At 33.1% G+C, this 20,508-nt stretch overlaps 5 protein-coding genes across 11 annotated transcripts in view; 3 read left to right on the forward strand and 2 right to left on the reverse strand.

Annotated features, from left to right (window-relative positions):
- Positions 1 to 6,357, forward strand: part of LOC105253478 — an 82,762-nt gene extending 76,405 nt beyond the window's left edge. For 2 of the 3 annotated variants that reach the window (XM_011261549.2, XM_011261548.3), the window contains exons 2-6: positions 2,820 to 3,042; positions 3,303 to 3,454; positions 3,578 to 5,771; positions 5,926 to 6,073; positions 6,250 to 6,350. In XM_011261549.2, the coding sequence (XP_011259851.1) occupies positions 2,832 to 3,042; positions 3,303 to 3,454; positions 3,578 to 5,771; positions 5,926 to 6,073; positions 6,250 to 6,313 (2,769 nt within the window). In that variant the 5' untranslated portion in view covers positions 2,820 to 2,831 and the 3' untranslated portion in view covers positions 6,314 to 6,350. Of the gene's footprint in view, positions 1 to 2,819; positions 3,043 to 3,302; positions 3,455 to 3,577; positions 5,772 to 5,925; positions 6,128 to 6,249 lie in introns of all 3 variants that reach the window. The other variant, XM_011261550.3, reaches the window with a different exon arrangement.
- On the reverse strand, positions 6,304 to 10,590 carry LOC109610132 (odorant receptor 9a-like). The gene is made up of 10 exons (XM_020028178.2): positions 10,133 to 10,590; positions 9,888 to 10,007; positions 9,180 to 9,297; positions 8,753 to 9,017; positions 8,531 to 8,671; positions 8,327 to 8,417; positions 8,012 to 8,148; positions 7,534 to 7,666; positions 7,273 to 7,456; positions 6,304 to 6,353 (listed from the first exon to the last, which is right to left on the reverse strand). Exons 1-9 carry the CDS (start codon positions 10,274 to 10,276, stop codon positions 7,403 to 7,405), a joined length of 1,203 nt encoding a protein of 400 aa, XP_019883737.2. The 5' UTR covers positions 10,277 to 10,590; the 3' UTR covers positions 6,304 to 6,353; positions 7,273 to 7,402.
- On the forward strand, positions 7,608 to 17,129 carry LOC105253493 (allantoinase). The gene is made up of 12 exons (XM_020028181.2): positions 7,608 to 7,637; positions 11,222 to 11,443; positions 11,518 to 11,687; positions 11,772 to 11,886; positions 15,345 to 15,491; positions 15,572 to 15,614; positions 15,682 to 15,778; positions 15,841 to 16,027; positions 16,310 to 16,439; positions 16,555 to 16,727; positions 16,812 to 16,844; positions 16,936 to 17,129. Exons 1-12 carry the CDS (start codon positions 7,623 to 7,625, stop codon positions 17,086 to 17,088), a joined length of 1,485 nt encoding a protein of 494 aa, XP_019883740.2. The 5' UTR covers positions 7,608 to 7,622; the 3' UTR covers positions 17,089 to 17,129.
- On the reverse strand, positions 11,978 to 14,952 carry LOC105253492 (odorant receptor 63a-like). 5 transcript variants are annotated; one of them, XM_025412209.1, is made up of 9 exons: positions 14,192 to 14,952; positions 13,980 to 14,099; positions 13,761 to 13,878; positions 13,377 to 13,605; positions 13,149 to 13,289; positions 12,969 to 13,059; positions 12,572 to 12,708; positions 12,177 to 12,309; positions 11,978 to 12,100 (listed from the first exon to the last, which is right to left on the reverse strand). In XM_025412209.1, the coding sequence occupies exons 1-9, from the start codon at positions 14,333 to 14,335 to the stop codon at positions 12,047 to 12,049; spliced, it is 1,167 nt and encodes a 388-aa protein (XP_025267994.1). In that variant the 5' UTR covers positions 14,336 to 14,952; the 3' UTR covers positions 11,978 to 12,046. The 5 variants fall into 5 exon arrangements, 4 of the variants coding, with proteins under 4 accessions (XP_025267994.1, XP_025267995.1, XP_025267993.1 ...); XM_025412210.1 differs by having other exon boundaries at positions 12,608 to 12,708; positions 13,377 to 13,638; XM_025412208.1 differs by having other exon boundaries at positions 11,978 to 12,096; positions 13,377 to 13,638.
- A 729-nt stretch (positions 17,130 to 17,858) lies between the features above and the next one.
- On the forward strand, positions 17,859 to 19,303 carry LOC105253494. The gene is made up of 2 exons (XM_011261571.3): positions 17,859 to 18,072; positions 18,776 to 19,303. The coding sequence occupies exon 2, from the start codon at positions 18,776 to 18,778 to the stop codon at positions 19,067 to 19,069; it is 294 nt and encodes a 97-aa protein (XP_011259873.1). The 5' UTR covers positions 17,859 to 18,072; the 3' UTR covers positions 19,070 to 19,303.
- Positions 19,304 to 20,508: the final 1,205 nt, after the last annotated feature.

Genomic DNA, 20,508 nt, shown 5'->3' on the forward strand with positions numbered 1-20,508 from the left:
TATATACCGCGAACTCACCTATTTCAAGATAACGGTATAAGATCATAAGCGATGTGCAAGATGCATTACTGTTATGCAGTATGCGCACTTTATTCTGTGAAATTAAACACGCCCCTTTAACACTCTGATGGACAGCCGAGAAATGCAATATTAATAATTGTAGGTATTTTTAAGAAGCTTTATGTTTTAATTCTTGAGGGCGATGCATACAGAGAATATCTAGAAATTTCATATTATCATTTATAATAAAAATATTATTTTTTATGAAATTTTATTCTTAGAAAAATATATGATAAAGAGTCTCTAATATTTATAATGTATTTATAGACTCTCTCTAGATGACTTTTCTACCTCTCGTATTAAACATAAGGACTCGCAGGTGCACACATCACTTTTACCCTTCACATAGCATTCATAATTACGTGCACTTATATGAACCTCATCATTTTTATGTCTGCATGAGGGGAAATTGAACTTTGCGCACAAATTATCCCTCGCTCCTAGTTTAAGTATGACCAAAAAAAGAGAGTATATAAAAATACATTTAATAAAGTTTGTATTCAACTATAAATGGATCTACTTATTGATAATCTAACTCGAGAAAGCCTGGACTCTCTATGTCAATTATCAATTAACTCGCAACTTTTTTTATCAAATTCACGAGATCTTTAGAAAATGATCTGTCTGCATTATTCGTGTAGTGAATGTATGCCGGACTGTGCGCCGTTCGAGGACACGCAGCCTCCAGGCCGATAGTTTTACTTTCTACGGGACCGTTTGGTGAAGAGTAAAAAAATATGGAAAAGATATATGCCGGGAATTAAGGAGGAGACTAAAGACAGACAGAAAGAGAGAGAGAGAGAGAGAGAGAGAGAGAGAGAGAGATTCATCGCGCGGGCGACCGAGATATTTACCGTATTTCACGTTGATGCGTGGCACCGATTTCGTTCCTTCGACCGATTCGTCGAAGGAATCGCGCTTATATTTTTCGGAGCCGAGGCCTCATCAAGGCCTCCGGAATTTTGGAGACAAATTTATGATTTTGTAGGAGAAACTATAGAGCGCACGCGCACACCAGCGGTCTCGTTATTACCTGAAACTATATGTCTAATCGATGAAATGATGAGGGTAGCTGCTGTCCCTCTTTCGCAAGGACAATGGACATCTGCTCCTTGGCACGTATAGCGCTTCCCGAAAGGCCTGGCAGGTTCCCATAGCTGGCGAAGAGTCAGGTGTGTCTAGCAGTGAAAGCGCGAGGGCTAACGCGAACCTTGCAAAGAACATATCAGTAATCTTCTCTTTGTCTATTTATTTATATTTCCTTATGTAACTGATTTTTTTATGTTTTTATATATAAGTATTTTTCGAGTAATTAATATAACTTTTAAATTATGATCTGTCAAACTATTCGATTTAAAAATTCTGATATTTTAAAATATATATTTATTTTTATATATATTGTGTTATTTTGAGAAATTTTTCTTACTGTTGAAGCGGAAATCAAATTTTTAGCAAAGGTATGAACATTAATTTAGTATTGGTAGCCTCGAATCGCACGAAAAACGAAGAGGCTGTGTCGTAACCCAAGTTCCAAATTAGGACTTGGTTCTGACTCCGCTATGTTGACAGTTTCAGTTCACTGTTTCGCAACAAATTCCATGTAAAACGTCAACACGTATAAAATTATGCAAAGAAATATAAAATTATTTTATTCTTGTAAAAGAAAATTTGTAAACGAAAACGTTTTGACTAAAAATAATTATTGCTTATTCTTTGATGCAATTTAATGATAGAAATTCAGGCGAATATTTCTATACAATTGAACACAGTTAAAGGCATTTATTTTGCTAGTACGATATGTAAGATATTATCCAGCTTTGTCATTCTAATTGAAAAGCCTTAGATAGATCTTTGCTTTCTCCACTCGAATTTGCAATCGCTTAGATTGCATCGAAGATATCAACCGTTACTTTGTTCTCTTCTAAATATACTCTTGACCAATGCTCTCAGTTTAAGTCCTAGTTTATGCAGCTGTATTTTCTCTTAGATGATAACACATACAATAGATAACACATACAATAGATAACACATACAATATTCTCTCTCTTTTCTGGAACTTGTTGTAAATTTTGTTAATTATTAGATATTGTTATATTAAAATTTATTATTAATACTAGATTAAAAATAATATTAAAATACACAAATATAATTATTATTCGAGTAAAACAAGGTTGTGAAAGATAACATTTGATAAAACAAATCGCGTGAGAGAGAAGAATCGCGATGTGACTACAGAAAATAAGGAATATAAGGAAGAGAACATATAAGCGGGTTCGTTGTCCTACCTGCGGTATTCTCGCGGTCCATTTTGCTCCTTTTCAAAAACAGACATACGGGCGTGCGACAGATGTACATACATACGCGATGGCGACCGTTTCGTGGACGAGAGCTGACGTCATTCGACGACAAACCTTTCAAGGAAGTCCGAGGTTGTCTCGCGAAGTCTCCCTTCCATGTTTCTCTCCTTTCTTTGCTTTTCTTACTCTCATACGTACAGGGTGTTCCGTAGAATTTACCGTAGCTGATACCGTAGGATTTTTCAATTTGAAAGACGTTTTTTACTCAATATGTAATTTTTCAACATTACAGTATTTACATTGAATTAAATAAGCTGAAGAAAGAAAAGGAAAAAATAGAGATTCTGTGATGGTTCAAATTATATTTATATCAACTGCATAATATATTTGCTATTCATATTTTTACCAGTGCTTGAATATATTATGATTTATATTAACATCAGTAAATCATTTTACTTGCAGCACACTTTAACAATGCGTCTTTTCAAACGTTATGCAGTCGATACGAGTCCACAGCTTGTTTCTGCTATACCTATCTCTCAAGATATTGCTGCTACTGTCGAAAGTAATCCTCTTGAGATATCGGAAAAGAAATCGAAGACAGACGACAGATTGGAAGATCCTCTTCCGCTTAAAAATGTTGACACACAAAAAGAATCGGATTCTTCTATTCTAACTCGTAAAGGTAGGAATATAATAAGTTATTAATATTTACAATATTACAACAGTGGATGCGTACACATGCTTTGCATCTGTATCAGTGTATATCACTTCATTGTAAATGTATTAGTATTATAATAGTAAAAAAATGTATTAGCATTATAATAGTAAAAATTAATGGTAAACATTAATCTTGATTGACATCTTAAAATAGTAAAGATTAATTTTGATAATTTTGATTGATCTTATAAAATCAAATCTTGCACTCTTGCTCGTGCTTGAAAGGAATTTCGACTTGGGGACGAAAGATGGGTCAGAGATGGGACCAAATGAAGAGGTCGGACAGTTCCGAATTGCTTTCGGTATCGCGACGGCGACGACGATGGAGCCCGCATCGGAAAAGCAGCTATGATGAAACGTCGAACGAGAAAGAAAACGTAAAATATAATAATATTTTAACACGCGTTATATGCGTGCGCATAATCGCTTCAGCTAGGATGTTGATCGAATAAATCTCTCGTTGCGCGGAAGATGTTATTCTGACTAATCGGCACTTTTAGGGTAATAACGAGTTTCCGAGGCCAAAGAGAATTCCCAGGGTGGAATCGTTGAGAAACTTCTTTAGGACTAGTGGAGATCATTCGTTCAACTCCAAAAACTCTGCGAGAAACGCGACGATACAGGAGGAGGACATCATCGAAATCAGACACTGCCCGATGGAGAAGACTCTGAGCGAAGGTGCGATCAAGAAAATTCCGCTTCGAGGCTTCTGCTCCGACAATATCGACGCTCGCGAATTCGCTGGGATCGATCGAGAAACGTTCCTTCGTCAAAAGAAGTTACAGCTTAGTCGTAGCATTCAGGATCTTCAAGAGCAGCGGCGAGTCTTGGATTATATACTCAAGAATCAGGAAATTCTGAAGACACATCGAGGCGACACGTTCGTGAAAGAAACACTGGAGAACGTTGGAACGAATTCGCAGCAAATCTCCAATTCCGATTGCTCTACGGAAGAGACAAAGAGCGCCTCGATGCGAATGACTGATCATCACTCTGCTCCCGTCAACGAAATTAAGGAAAATGTTTGTCATTCCCGTGGACCCTCCACCGCGCTGACCGGTTTGGAAGATCTGCTGAGCAATCTGCGCATAGGCTGCGATGAAAGTGGCTACGATTCAGATAGTACAAGAGCCGGCGCGGATTCACCGGACAGTGAAAAATCGGCATTGCCTTCGTTGTTGAAACCGCGTAGTTTTTCGTTAACGTCCGACGATTATCACGGTTTGTCGCTTCCGTTCCGTAGCGATGCACCGATGCGGAAAAAAGACGCAGCGATCGAGCCGGATTCATCGGAAACGTGCACTTCGACAGTCGAGAAAGTCGATGTCGCTGTCAATTCCTCGACAAGCAATGCTTCCTTCAATGATTCAACTACAACGCAAATTACCATTTTAATGTCGGAAGACGATACGGATAGCTGCGACGATGATACTTTCGCCGATTTTACAGAATATCAACCAAATTTAACGAGAACTTATTCTAAGAGGGAAGCGGATTTCTTTCCGCAGTGTCAGGAGGATGTACAAAAGCCAACATCTTCCGCGTCTTCTGCTCGGCTACGCGAGAATTTAACGAAACTCCAAGTGACGGAGAGTAATAATTTCGATGTTACTCTGACACAATGTGACGTTTCCGACGATGCTGATGTGCGTAGCACCGATGATACTAAAACGAAAGTCAATTTCGACGAGAAAAAATCTTGTGTAACGCCAGTAAATCATGTGTCTCAGATGGCCAAATTTCAGAATTTGCTGAAGGACAAGAAATATAGAAATCGCAAGTGCTCTAGTCCGAGTGTGCTACAGCTTTTAGACCACGCTGCGCCTCCATGTAATGACAGTCCACCGGCTAATAAAATCTATCCTTTATCTGAGAGGATGACTAAGCCGCTACGATATTACAGTCCGAAGAGATCACGTTCCATCGTGGAATTAGATACAACGGACGTGACGAAGAACACGGCGAAAAGAGTGTTGACATTGAACACTTGCGAGTCCGCTCCTTCCACAGCTTCGAAGACTGTCAACGAGAGCCTAGTACGACGCGAATTGAGAACGATGAAACTCACGGTGAACCACACAGCGGGTCTTGGTATCTCGGTGGAGCGATGCGAGGCAGTCAGACCGTTTTACGTGATCGCCAGGATGGATCCGGACGGGGAGGCGGCTAGATCGAAGCAGTTTCGTATCGGCGACGAGATCGTCCGAGTCTGCGGACGTAGAATACGCGGTATGTCGATGGCGGAGGCGAGAAACGCCTTGCGAAGCTGCGTCGGCACGGTCGAGCTGCAGATCGCGAGAGAACCGAAGAAAATCGGCGACACCTGGGGCGACGTCTTGTCACGAACGCGAAGCGATCCCGACTCGTGGGTCTCGAAGAATCAGAAAACCGAATTTCAGCCGGCTTTCCGTGCATCATCTCCGACGAACACTGATGCATCTCATGCTGTTGATGAGGCTACCACTAATCGGAAAATAACGGGGATGAAAAAGTTCCAGATCGTGAGGAAACGAAGCGCCGAAGCTCCCGCCGTTCGAGGCACTAGTTTAACCATGGATCTGCTGACGATCATATTAACGAAGGGTGCTCCGAAGAAATTGGGCTTCTCCATCGTTGGAGGTGTGGACAGCAATAAAGGGCGCATGGGTATCTTCGTGAAAGATATTATGCCCGATGGACAAGCTGCGGAAGAAGGTATTTTTTTCTATCGAGACATTATATGCGATTTATCTTAAAATATTAGATTAAATAAGATGAGAATAAAAATATACGAGAAGGAATGACGATGAAAGACATAATATAACGAGGAAAAAATAGTTTCCATATTTCATTGCTAATGTTATTAAAGGTACTCTGAGAGCGGGGGACGAAATTCTAGCCATTAACGGCTCCTCGTTAGACGGCCTAACGCACGCCAAGGCATTGCAAATGTTCAAGAACGCCAAAGCCGGGAATCTGATACTTCACGTTGCCCGAAGAGACCTGACGCATAAACGGTTGTCTCACAAATCATGTTTAGAGTAATGCGATATTTAACCATTAATAAGCCGGTTAGTTTTTGCTTCGCTTTATTAACAATTCCATTGGACAATATTTACTTGCTTCTTGCTTTCAGCACCGTTAATTAATTATAATGTGATATTTAACAAAGATTTTGTTTTCTGTGTTGCAGATACATCACGCAATCAAAATCTTATGATTGCCTCAATAAGTTAACGAAGTCTGCCGACGAATAAAATTATTGCCATTAGTCGTTATCGAATTAATCTTTCATTGCTGTAAAAATATAATGAATTATTTTGAGAAATTTTTTCCTGATGATTCATTAAGTTAATAATTTATATTTCAAAAAAATATTATACTATTGATATCTTGCGTACTATAATAATCTGCATAAATCTTGATTAACATCTTAATATATTTCCAATAATATCTATATGCAAAAGTATTTAAATATATATGGGCCATAATCGAACCATAATTGTGATAGCAATCAATTATTTTCATTAATGAATTATATTTGTAATTCACTTCTTTTTCTGATAGAGTTTTTTGATAAATAAGAACATTTAGCATATAATATTGATTTTGAAATGTCTAAAGATTCTAAAAAATCTCAGAGATAATAATAGTCTGCATTTATTTACACTTATATATGTTGCCTATTTAGTTAACTTATTTTATGTTTCAGAAAAAGAAGAAAAATAGAGAAAATTAAATTATTATTATGTATTGCTATTAAAATATTTACATGTCAGAAATACACATTTATTTACATATGAACGTTATATTCTAACGTTAAGGAACGTTAATTAAAGAAATAGAATAGTTAACGCGATAACGATATTATGCAGCTTTATAACCATGTCCTGTTAGATATAGTATGCTAACAACTTGGAATATGGTTTGACTTAACAGCATCGTGGGATTTAGCATATGTTTTTACTTAAAAACGTATTATTGTATAAATCGAACTACGTGAAAACTAAAAAAATGTTAGTTTTGTCCGAGAACACATAAGTCATTAATCATCGTTACTACAATAATTAGTAATCCTCATTAAGTTATTTGTTAAGAGACTGACATTATGAATGTCTACCTGCAAAATGCTGTGATATCGATTATAGTCGTATCAAGTCTAATATTATTACTGTATATTTAATGTATAATAAATGTGATGTTGTTAAAAACATACCTTTTATAAGCTTCCTGCTTTTAATTAAATACAGTATGCGAATTTTTACATTTTTATCTATAGTTTGTTGACGTTCGAATAGAAGACATATCGGTGAAGCAGTCACTAGACATTTATGTTTCATGTTTAATCAATCTTTAAACGATAAGAATGCCGTGAAATAAGATATACCCGTTCGTATCACCTTCAGTCGAGCAGGAACATGCACAAGTTATTTCTCATATATATTGTAAAATAATTCTTACGGATTCTCGTACTTACCGTGGCGAAGATTACCATCGACAACGGAAACAAATTACCTGCTGTCAATTTGCACGGAACAACACTTCTATAAAGAATTATAATTAACAATGACTTTAATCTCGGTGAGAACTTATACCATTCCGCTGCATATCTGTGGAAACAATATTTTTTAAAACAATTTTATAAGAGATTGTCATCACTTCCTTAAGTCGAAGTGGAATTTATAATTTTTAATATTTTTAATATTTTGTATTGAAGATATTTTTATATTGAAGATATTATTTTATATTTAATTTGTTTATATTACATGGATAATATTAGATCCAATTTTTTTAAATTGCGATTTTATTTTTAAAAGAAATTCTAATATCGATTTGCAAGTTTCGAAACGTATAGAAATTTAGAATAGGATATTTATAAATTTCCGATATTTATAATTTTCCGTAAAATTATTTTATATAAACGTAAATATGTAAAAGTATAAAATTATTCTTACGCTCGATGGAATATATTTTGACTTTCGTCCATTAATTTCTGGCCGGAATAACACACGATCATCAGTTGTATCAATGCTCCCGTGATTATAAAGAAAAACCTAATTATTTCTTCCACTTGATCTAACACATAGACGATCTATAATATATATTATATATCAAAAGTGTTATATATACATCCACATTCTATCTGAAATATAATTATATTTTTTCATAAAATTTTTTAATATATAACGATTATGAGAAAATTGGCCATTTAAAAATGTGTCTTATGATACGTATAAATAATTACTTAGTACGTATAAATAATTACTTACGCGAATTCCAAGCAGACTGAAAATCATGCCGATGATTAATGAAAAGCTAATTCCCACAATCTTATGTGTATCATTTAATATATCAACATACCTACAAAAAATAACGATTTTAATGAATCGTATGCTTTCATCATTTATATTATCTTCAGTGATTTCTCGCGAAAGATTGATCGGAAGATTGAACGCGTAAGAACTCGTGCTTACTCTATAGCAAGTTGATGTTTTTTCAAACACAAAATATATTCTCGATATATCACTTTCTCGTTGAACAATTTATACTCCGTATTCGCACGATATCCAGTCTGGTCGACTTCACGCATATTTGATACGTTCTCAATTTGGTGACTGCAATATGATTCTCGCGATATTTCGCGAAAAAATTTATTGCGGATGAATGTTTTTTTTTATCCGCACTCTTATACTTACCCGATAACTTGGAATAAGCTACATGCGTGCGCGGTGCATGCAATATGCATAGTATCAACAGCCACCATGATGGTCAGGCCCACCATGATCATGATAGTGGTGTATAAAAATATTCCTACAAAGTACTTATTTTGATCTATTCCATATTCGGCGTATAGTGCTAAATGTCGCGGACGCGATTCATTAAGAGGTAGCACGATATCGAGAAATATCGGTCCTAATGAAGGTATTGTGATAAACATTGTCGACATAACATATATCAAGACTGCAAATTTATCAATTTTATATCCATTGTTCTTTCAATAATATTTTTATACATAAAGTATATCGATTATTATACACATGTATATATACATATGTATATGTATACATATATATGTATATACATATATACATACACATAATATTTTTGTAACGCATCACTCACTGGAATAAGATATTGTAAATTTCTGTGATATACCAGAATAATTTTTCATAATTTGAACCTCGAAATCATTCGTAAATATGTTCCAGTGATTTTCCATGGTTTCGTATAAACGCTGAAACTAATTACAAAGGACAAACATGAAAACAATTATATATTACATATATATTTATATATATACAGAATGTTTCTTAATAAGTGCGAAAAATTTTAGGAGATAATTCTTTATCGAAAATTAAGAGGGGTTTTTTCATATAAACATTAAAAAGTTCTAATAAAAAATTAAATAGGGATTGCTAGTTTCATCCCTTTATAACAATACGGGAGGTTGAAAAAAATATTAATAAATAACCTTTTTACTAGTAGAAAATATCCACCTAATTTCATTTCTTTAACTTATTCTAAATTTGAGAAAAAAATAAAAACCTAATTTTTACTCCCATTTTTGGAGGAGTGTAACCACAGGGAGGAATGTAGGAGTATTTGTTTATATAAAAAACGCCCCTTAATTTTCGACAAAGAATCATCTCCTAAAATTTGTCGCACTTATTAAGAAACACTCTGTGTGTGTGTGTGTGTGTGTGTGTGTGTGTGTGTGTGTGTATGTATGTGTAATTGTTATAATAATAATAGAAAAAGAGAGAAAGAAGTTTTATTTAAATAAAACTTAAAAATAAAATTAGCGATAACATTGACATTTTGAATATTTACCTTGCTGCGGTTCCAAAGCTGATTTACTAATTTTACAAGAAAAGCTATTGTTACAGTCATTTGATACAGACATTCAAAAATCATTTGTTTACTGCGTCTATGCATGTACAATGTTATGATCTGCGATTGAATTATAATCCGAAAAGAAAATATAATATAGTAACACAAAATGTATTTGGCATATGAGCAGAAACTGTTAAAGACTAATCGAACATTCAGAAATTCAAATGTATCGATCATACTACCTCGAATGGCAAGTAACTTAATTCGAGTACAAAGCAGAATATTGGCAATGAATATCTCGCGAGCTTACGTTGGAATGGCCAAAAACCTAGGCACGATAAAAATTTTCTATTGATATTGTATTCTCGAAGTATATTCACCAGCATGATTTGCTTCTGCTTGTTACGACCGAAATGATAAAGTATCGCGTGCGCGTGTCGATCGATCGTTATACAACTGAAGAATCGGAAAGAAGTGTCGGAAGAAATTGTAAAATTACGGGATGTCAGATATATCGTTTGTTCGTGGTTACTTTATGTATCATCAAAATTAAATTACTACTTGTCTCTGAAATGTAATTTCTTGTATGTCTCTTCAAAATGACATTTGGCCATGTCACATGACATGGTAGCTAGCCAGGATATGAAAATAATAAGAGTAGGCAAGTGTTTTCCACTTTATCTTGAATTTATCAAACGAATTTCTTTTTTATTCTCTCTTATATATTTATTTTTTGTTCAAATAACTGATAAATGCAAATACGGTCGTTTTCGAATGTCCCTCATATGCATTTATAATTTATAAGCGTTTGTAGAAAAAGGTAATATATATCTTGAATTTATCAACAATTTTATCTTGAATTTATCACATAACGAAAATTTCTTTTATTCTCTCTTATAAATTTTTTTGTTCAAATATATTTTGTTCAAAAATGCAATTTCTTATTTGTCTTTTCAGAATAACATTTGCCAATGTTACATAATACGATAACTGGATATGAAAATAATAAAGAGCAGGCTCCGTTTTATCTTGAATTTATCAACAAATTTCTCTTTTATTCTCTCTTATAAAATTTTTTTTGTTCAAATAACTGATAATAAATGCAGATACGGTCGTTTTTGAATGTCCGTTGTATGCATTGTATAAAATTTATAATGCCTATAAAGAGAGGTGATATATCTATCTGCTTACCTATTCTTATCAATATTTCGTAATCTTTCTTTGTAGATGTATTCATAATACCCAATTCGTAATAACCAATCACATCGCACAATCATATATCCTACGGGACGCTGCCGTCTTTCTTTCTTGATAAGAGATTCAATCTCTAGACTATTTATAGACATGAGACGAGCATCGTAGAGTCACATTTATTGTGCTACGAGGTATACTTCAAGATGCGCTCTCAAGGAAATTCGCAGGTCTGTGCTTTCGTGTCTCAAAGAACGGTCTTCGCGAATAGCGTACGACCGGCCACATTAGTCGTAAGTAATGAAAAAATACGGGAAATATTATATGACGTTGGTGAAGATGTCGTGCGACGTTTATCGGAGGTAAGTAAATTACTCGAGAATTAACTCGAAAATTAACGCGGGAAAATAAAGCGCGAATCGACGATGCTTTTCAGAAATATCTCGGAATTCAATTTTACGATTACGGCTCGTTGGTGTTAATGCCCGGAATAATAGACTCCCACGTACATGTAAACGAACCCGGTAGAACCGAGTGGGAAGGATTTCATACCGCTACACAAGCGGCCGCGGCCGGTGGTGTTACCACGATCGTGGATATGCCTCTGTAATGATCTTTATTCTTCTCTCGAACGTTTATGAACGTTAAAAAATTACCTTTATAACTTACACTATTTATCTCATGTTATAGGAATTCTATTCCGCCTACTACCACCTTAGACAATCTCAAAGTTAAGGCGAGGGAAGCGTACTCGAAAGTGTTTATAGACGTTGCATTCTGGGGCGGTGTAATACCAGGAAATCAGGTATATTACAAGCGAATTTTTAAGTATATTTTTGCATATTTGAATACAATACACATATATATCAAATATACATATATGTGTATTACGTACAAAAAATATCTTTGAAGAATGACGCAGGAACAGATGTCGCGAGAGATTAGTTCGAATCATTTGAAATTAATTAGTCTTTAATTGATAGGAATGCCGTGAAATAAGACATGCCCGCTCGCACTACCTTAAATCGCGAACGTGACGTTTTATGCATTGTAATAAATTTAGAGATCTTAACAGAAGATCTGCATTATACTTACCGCGGCGTAAGTTGTCATCGATAACGGAATTAATTTACCTGCAGTCAAACTGCACGGTATGTTACTCCGATAAAGTGTTATGATTAACAACGATCTCATTCTGGGTGAATACATGTACCATTTTGCCGCGTATCTGAAGAAACAAACATTGATAAGATCTTTGTGGAGCTTCTCTTAAATTATTTCGTCTTTCTTGATTCACGGATGAAAAAAAAATATTAACATTTTTTAAATGTTTTGATTGATTTGAGATTGAATATATTATACTGAATGTATATAATTATTTAGAATATGTGTGTGTTTTATCAAAATTATTATTTTGCATTACATATAAATATAATTGAATAAAAAAATTGCATATAAATATATTTGAGAGTATAAAATAGTTATATTACGCTCGGTAGAATATATTCTGACTTTCGTCTATTAACTTTTGACCAGAATAACACATTATCATTAATTGTAGTAACGCTCCCATAATTATGAACATAAATCTAATCATTTCTTCCATTTGGTCTAATACATAGACAATCTATAATATTAATATTAAAAAATATTATTCATGAAATTTATATGACACTAACGAATTTCAATTTGTTGTAGAATTAGTTATTTTTAAAATTGAAATTTAGTTATTTTTATATTTAATATATTTTTTACCAAATCTAGTCAATATAGCAAATATATATTATCGAGAAAAATTGGTTTAGGAAATTTATTAAAAAAAACATCTGTTATTTATTTTTGTTTCTTATGATGAATTTTATTGAAAAATAAATATTTAGTACTTACTCGAATCCCAATCAGACTTAAGGTTGCACCAATTAATAATAAAAAAAACACTGCAACTGTTTGATGCGTCGAATTCAGTATATCGACGAATCTAAAAATCAAAATTATAACAATAACAATCTTACATTAATGTAACGCTTCATATGCAAAATTGAAAAGTGATTCGGCGAAATGCCTTACTTTAATGCCAGCTGGTATTTTTTTAAACATGTAATGTATTCTTGATATATCGCCCGTTCGTTTGACGATTTAAATTTTTTATTCATGCAACATTCGCATTTTTCCATATCTAGTTTTAACTTAATATTTTCAATTTGCTCACTGTGAAATATATATACAATTCCCTTTTTCTCTGTCTTTCTCTTATGATACGTTCCCCAAAAAACTCCAAATATTACACACACTTACCCGATAATTGCGAATAAACTGCACGCATGATTGGTGCACGTGAAATGCATTGTGTCGGCGCCCACCATAATGCTTATACCCACCACAATTATAGCAGTAGTGTAACAAAAAAGCGGCACGAAATGCTTGTCTTTATCTATTCTGGAATCAACTTCGACCGCCAGAATTCGTGGACGCGATTCATTAAGAGGCAACACGATATCTAAGAACGCCGGTGTCAATGGAATCACTATAAACATTGAACTCAGAAGATACATCATAACTGCAAAATTTCGTGAAAAAGTAAACTTATGTTCCATAAGTTAATAATCCAATCAAAATTATTGTTTTTAGACACCATCGTTAATTTCGTCGAAAGATTTAAATAATATGGAAAATACTCACTTGAGTAAAATATCGTAAACTTTTGTGATATAATGGAATAATCTTTCAGAATTCGCACTTCCAAATCATTCGTGAATATATTCCAATGATCGTTCATAGCCTCGTATAAACATTGAAACTGATCATAATAACAACGTCTATGTCAAATAGAAAGAATCTTCGCGAGATAATGATTATGTGCGAGAAAATAGGCGATACACATTGCTTCAAAAAATTTACCTTGTTACGATTCCAAATCTCATTCCAAAGTCGTACTAGAAAAGCAGACGATATGACCAATTGATAGCAACCTTCGAAAACCATTTGCGTGTCATCCCGATGATGGTATACCATTAATATCTATAACATTAATCATGAATCGGCACACATATAATAAAACAATTATATTGATATGCTAAAACCATATAAGTGTGTATATCTTGACTGATTACCTCGAACGGATAGAAACTAATTTCAAGCATGAGATAAAAAGTCGGTAACAAATCTCTCACGAGCTTACTTTGAAATGGCCAAAGGCCCAAACGTGATAAAAATATCTTATTGACATTGTATTCTCGCAAAACATGTACCAGCATGATATCCTAGCTTTTGTTCAAGAGCAGTAATACAAGTGACATATGTTACATGTACTATGGGTCTGCTTTGTTAAGTTCTTCTAAATTATTAAGACCTTCCCATTTTGTAACCAGTCATTATGATAACGACTCTCTTGCAAAGGATTGTTTAACGGCAATTTGTGAACAGTTGTTTTATAAACATGCCGAACGACTAAAATGTTGCAGGAATCGTCAAGTACGAGATACACAGCTATTCCCGTAACAATATATCTGTCTTAAAACCAAACTGACATTTTCCCATTCTCGTCTCTCAAGTAGCATTTGTCGCATATTTTTTTCAGCGTAACACTCACATATGCAAAGTGGTAGCGTGGTTGCGTGACGCAGTAGAGATACTATACGAGTAATAATAGAATGTGAGTGAGAGCGAAATATCATGCATTGTCTTGCCGTTATATTGGTCAATTTTACGTTTTTAGTGTGCGTTACTTTTAATAAACATAAATGCAGTTAGTTTTAAATTGCTACTCGTATCCGCAAACGGAGTCTAAGTGATCAATTAACTTTGATTAACTCGGCAATTTTATGGCACGATTTGCAAGGATCTAATACACGGAATAGAACAATCAAAATAATTCATACATTATCTCAATCATAACCGTAGCGTTAAATGTTTATTTTAACATTTTTGTTACATATGTATATCTGTACACATTATCAATTGCAACTGATATTTAAAAATATTAAAATAAAAGTTGTATTTAAAAGATAATTTTTTAAATATTAATCGTAATGTTTCTCACAAAAATAGATTAACCTCTCATAATTTAAAATTTTAAAATATTTTACATATATTATTTCCGAGTGCCATTTGTCATAGGATGACTTGAGTAGAATATCTATCAAGGTTTGCAGACAAATAATAGAGAACACCATGAGAATAATAATGCTGTGCACGAGGAAAAGCAGTCTACATTATTTTCTTATGTTGCGATTAATTTCTCTTATTACTTATTAATTTTTTTAGCACAACTTGCGAGCGTTAGTAGACGCAGGTGTAGTCGGTTTCAAATGCTTCTTGTGCCAAGGCGGAGACGACCAATTTCCACATGTCTCTGTGGACGATGTGGAGAAGGCTTTAAAGGAATTACTACCTACAAAAACCGTACTAGCGGTACATCATTTACATATTCTTGTTACATCTATCCACATATTTACATGTTACGAGCGTTAATCAAACAAATATACTTGCAGTTTCACGCAGAATACGGACAGAATGAAAAAACGAATCCAACCGGTACGTGTAAATTTATCTTACTTTTATCTTGGCAGGATTACGTAATTTGTTCATATCATATTTTCAGACGATCCAAACGTATACGACACTTTTTTGCATTCTCGACCTGACCGCTTGGAACTTGATGCCATAAAATTAGTCTGCGATTGGTGTACAAAATATAAGTAAGCGATTCATTGTTAATTCCAATGTTTTTGTAAAAGTAATGTTGCATAAAACTTTCTAGCTTTCGATGCCACATAGTGCATTTGTCAAGTGCGGAATGTTTGGCATTAATAAAGGATGCTAAGGCTCGTGGGGCTTCTTTAACTGTGGAAACGTGCCATCATTATTTAGTACTTTCCGCAGAGGAGATACCGAAAGGTGCTACTGAATTCAAGTGTTGTCCGCCAATCAGAAGCAAGAGCAATCGAGTAATTATATATAGATGAAATTTTTTATCTTACAAATTTTTATATTAATCTTTTCTATTTAGCGCGATTTCAATCTCATATTATACGTTCTTTCCTTGATAATTACATTTCTTAAATATTTGAAAAAATTAGCTCTGTATGCATCTCTGAAACGTGTAAAAAAATACATAATAGATTTGTAATATTATTTAAATATATACCATCAGAATCAAGTTGACGAAAGAAAAGTAAAGTAACTAATATTATTCGATATTTTTTAATGTTACACGTACATGTGTTCAGGAACAATTGTGGCAAGGTATTAAAAGCGGAACGTTGGATATGATTGTCTCGGATCATTCTCCTTGCGTACCGGAAATGAAAGCTGGAAATTTTTTGACAGCTTGGGCTGGAATCTCTGAGTTGCAATTCGGTGTGTATTGATATAAAAATAAATTATGAAGCGATTTATCATATTATAGAAGATAATATGAAATGAAACTGTGAGAGAGGCAAATAATTAAAACAGAAACAATTATGTTTTATAGGATTATCATTAACATGGACAGCCGCGAGAATGAGAGACGTATCATTTTCTGATATCTCAAAACTATTGAGCACTAACGTTGCGAAAATGTGCGGTCTTGAAGACCGCAAAGGTAATTTGTCAGAAGGAATGGATGCGGATTTCGTTATTTGGAACCCGGAGGAAACTATTAAGGTCAGTTCTATATTATACAGTATATTTTAAGAGAGTCATATATCTGAGTAAATACATCATTAGAAAAATGTTTTATTTTTCTAGATCGAGACAAATAATATTTATCATAAACACAAAGTAAGTGTGAATGCGATTAATACTGATTACAAATGGGAAACATATAATGAATGTCGGCAGATTTTACGAGCCTTCATATTTAATTTTGCAGTTAACACCATATCAAGGGAACATTTTATATGGAAAAGTAATCGCAACTGTTGTTAGAGGACAATTCGTTTTCAAGGAAGGAAAAATTCTCGATCAACCTGCGGGAAATTTATTGTTGAATGCAAATATTTTGCAAGAAATAGAAACTCAGTAAACTTTGTTTTATTTTATAGCTCACAAGCTTATTTTACTTCAATTTTACTTTATAGTTTTATCATTCTCTTATTTCTGTTTTAACAATATTTTATTATAATAGAGAAAAAAGAAAGATATTTAAATAATAAATCATGGAAAAAATTTTTGCGTATATATCAATCCACATGAATTTTATTTTATATTATTAATATAATCGCGCAGTTTTTGTAAGTCTTTCTAAGTGAAGAAGATTACTACTTATATATAGATATTTGTCGCTCGTCTAGTATTAGAAATATTTGGTGATGATATTGTGAAACAGTTTCAAAATTCAAGAGAGAAATATTCGCAAAAGTGAAACTCTTCAACACTGATGGGCAACAGTAAATCTTGTCTGTGTTGTATATTGGTCAATAGGGCACCAATATTCACAACAGATTGCACGTTCGAGAATGTATAAAGTGAAATAGTTCAATTTGTAATATTTTATCGCTATTGTTTTACAATATTCATTTTTCACTTAATTTGCACATAGAGTATATTCTATATAGTATTCGAAAAAGAGAGAAAAAAATTATTATATAAGTAGTCTACAATATCTCTATGAGACAAATTTGATAAATATTTAAAGTATAAGTAAAAAATATGTTAAACGTAAAAACATTTTAATTATCGTTTAATGTGACACAAATGAATACGACAATATTTTCTTTGTGATATCTTTGTTTTTTCTTTTTTTATATATTTCATAATTTGTATATAATTTTTATAGAATTTTTTCATTTTTTTTTAAATACATAACAGGAGAGTTACACGCGTATTTCGTTCGCGTACTTCATTCTATAGTTAGTTACAAACGCAATAGATGGAGAATCTTCCTCGAGGAGGATGGGAGTGACCATTCACCGCTCTGCTACCATGCATCTGCGGTATAAAAGCAACCTCTGTTACCGCGCGCTCAGTTTCATTCCGGAGTAACCGATTGTGAAGCAACACTTTCAACGTGAGTATCACGTGATAGAAAAAAATCTTGTTCGAAAGAACAAATCTTGTTTTTTAAGAAAATTTGTATGTGCATATCTCGTTGTTACAATTAAAATAATTAATTGCAATTCTTGTGCGCTTTTTTATTATAAAAGAATTAAACATCGCACTTTACTACAAATTTTTGATGACGACAAATTACCAATCAAAAATATTAATTTCAGTACAAAAAATATCTATAAAAATATTATTTTTATCACAGATTATTTATAGTTCAATTAGAATTTTTTCTTACTTTGGCTCTCTTTATTGCATATTGCGACAAAATTCTCTTTAAATCGTTCCGATTTCATGACCTCGATCATTAAGGAGAGATCGGACCATCGCTTAAATCGCTTTCGATGCCAATGAAATTCTTATTTCAGTGACCAGTATTCTGTTACCTTATATGTGATAATAACCCCATATTTATACGATATTTACAAGACATATTTTATAATCACTGCGTAAAAAAAAATAGTTTCTGTATAATAATTACAAATATCGTGTGATAAATTGTGAAATCTTTCAATTATTATATATATAGATATTCGATCCAAAAGATCTCCAGTGTCTCTTATATAAATATTTTAAAATCTTCTCTTGAAAAGTTTAGTTTCTAAGATACTTGAGCTTTTTTGAATTACGTTAGTTTGACAATCTTCTTTCTTGCTTATTTTCAGATGAAATTTTATATTATAATACTGGCCGTGTCATTTCTGGCGGGCGTGATTTTGGCATATCCGCAAAAAGATGGGCAAATCTTCAGTAATGAAGCGATACGACAAGCTCAGAATACCTATCTCATTCCTAAGGATGCGACTATACAGAAGGTTCAAGAAGGCATCGAACTGGCTGCTTACGAATCAATTCCCGGCGATCAGAGGATCAATCTCTTCGAAATTTTGGGCGAACATGTGCCACCTGAAGTGGTGAACAATCTTCAGACCCAAATCGATCAAATAGGTCGAAATTAGATTCGCATAATCGTCATCGTCATCGTTGTGTAAAAAAATAATCATGTTCTGCGTCCTTCGTACTTGTAAAAATATTTATGAACATACGCTTCCGTTTTTGTACCTTGTATCTATATTTTTGTATCTCGTAAAATTTTCTTTTGATATGTAGGTTTTCGTAAATAAATATATGAGAAAAATAACTCATCAGAGTATCTACGCATCACCCGCTTGCGATTACGTCAGTTTATGAATAAAAAACAGCTTATTGATGGCGCATTAATAATGTGCGTGTAAAAAAAGAAAAAATATAAATATTAAAATTGTATTAGCAAAATACGATTTGCATACTTGCTCTTTACAATTTCACTAATGTATAAATAAAAGTTTCAAAATTCTATTTTGCATTGAAATTGACATATTTTAAAACGTGCAGTTTGCTCAAATAATCACGTATTCTCGTAAAGATCGCTTAGTTTGAATTATGTATAGCTGCACTAACGATATATATTGTAGAGAAAGTTGCAGTAATCGTTAAAGAAGCGTTCACTTTCACTTCTTATATTCATCATGTTATTGAATAGCTCTTCTATTCTTTACCGTTTATTATACATGTCGTAGGAATTTCAATCTAATCAAGGCACAGGATTATGAGATTCGTATTTTTCATGTTCTGTGCTAATTTTATTGTCTCTTATTATAATACATATTTATACTGAACGGAAGGTGCCGATTTATATTCATTTTTGTGTAGAACTTTCACTTTCTTTCATATATATACAACCGTTCGCGCGTGTAAATGAGGTAAATCTATCAGAGAAGTCGTTATATAACAATATACAGTTCGATCACCTTACGTTGTGTTACAAAAGTTTAATAAAAAAATAGTTACCTTAGAGATGATGCATCCTGTCTCATTTTTTTTGTAATCTCTTACACATACATTATACTCAAATCATGTATATATTTTGTCTAACAGTCTAATAATATTATTGTATAATAGCGACGAATTTTTCTCGCGAGTAAGTAGGGCGTTTTAATAAAAACAGTCATTTTCATGTATCAACATTACATACATTTTGGAATATAAAAACCACAAATGACATTTGTACATTAATGATAAATAACTTAGAGCAATATTATCAGACATTAAGTGTACAAATCTCTGAGAACTAGGCAAATAAGTTTTGAATAATATTCATTTCTATTAATCAATAAGCCTTTTGTTTTTTTTTAGAATATACATGCATGATGAGGGAAATTGCAAATATATTTCTAACTCTCTAAATAATCAAAACAGATTAAAAAATAATTAAATAAAGCGTATTGTTTCCTGAAATAAGAGGAAAGTGATTTGACAATATTATCGATTATAATTATCCAATAAAATAGAAATATTTTAAAATAAAATTACATTAATAAGTGCCAAAAAAATTCGCTATCGAAATCCACATTATATG

Source organism: Camponotus floridanus, unplaced genomic scaffold (assembly GCF_003227725.1).
Source record: "Camponotus floridanus strain SB8 unplaced genomic scaffold, Cflo_v7.5 scaffold49, whole genome shotgun sequence".
Lineage (NCBI taxonomy): Eukaryota > Metazoa > Arthropoda > Insecta > Hymenoptera > Formicidae > Camponotus > Camponotus floridanus.

Coding starts and splice junctions, on each gene's coding strand:
- LOC109610132 (XM_020028178.2), bottom strand. CDS start 10,276: ATGCTGGTGAATATACTTCGAGAATACAATATCAATAGAAAATTTTTA. Junction 9,018..9,179: donor ATTTACAATATCTTATTCCA/GTGAGTGATGCG, acceptor ATAAATTTGCAG/TCTTGATATATGTTATGTCG. Junction 7,667..8,011: donor CAAAATATATTCCATCGAGC/GTAAGAATAATT, acceptor TTGTTTCCACAG/ATATGCAGCGGAATGGTATA.
- LOC105253493 (XM_020028181.2), top strand. Junction 11,688..11,771: donor ACGATCGTGGATATGCCTCT/GTAATGATCTTT, acceptor CTCATGTTATAG/GAATTCTATTCCGCCTACTA. Junction 11,887..15,344: donor GTGTAATACCAGGAAATCAG/GTATATTACAAG, acceptor TAATTTTTTTAG/CACAACTTGCGAGCGTTAGT.
- LOC105253494 (XM_011261571.3), top strand. CDS start 18,776: ATGAAATTTTATATTATAATACTGGCCGTGTCATTTCTGGCGGGCGTG.
- LOC105253492 (XM_025412208.1), bottom strand. CDS start 14,335: ATGCTGGTACATGTTTTGCGAGAATACAATGTCAATAAGATATTTTTA. Junction 13,879..13,979: donor AGATTTGGAATCGTAACAAG/GTAAATTTTTTG, acceptor TATTATGATCAG/TTTCAATGTTTATACGAGGC. Junction 13,639..13,760: donor GTTTACGATATTTTACTCAA/GTGAGTATTTTC, acceptor GAAATTTTGCAG/TTATGATGTATCTTCTGAGT.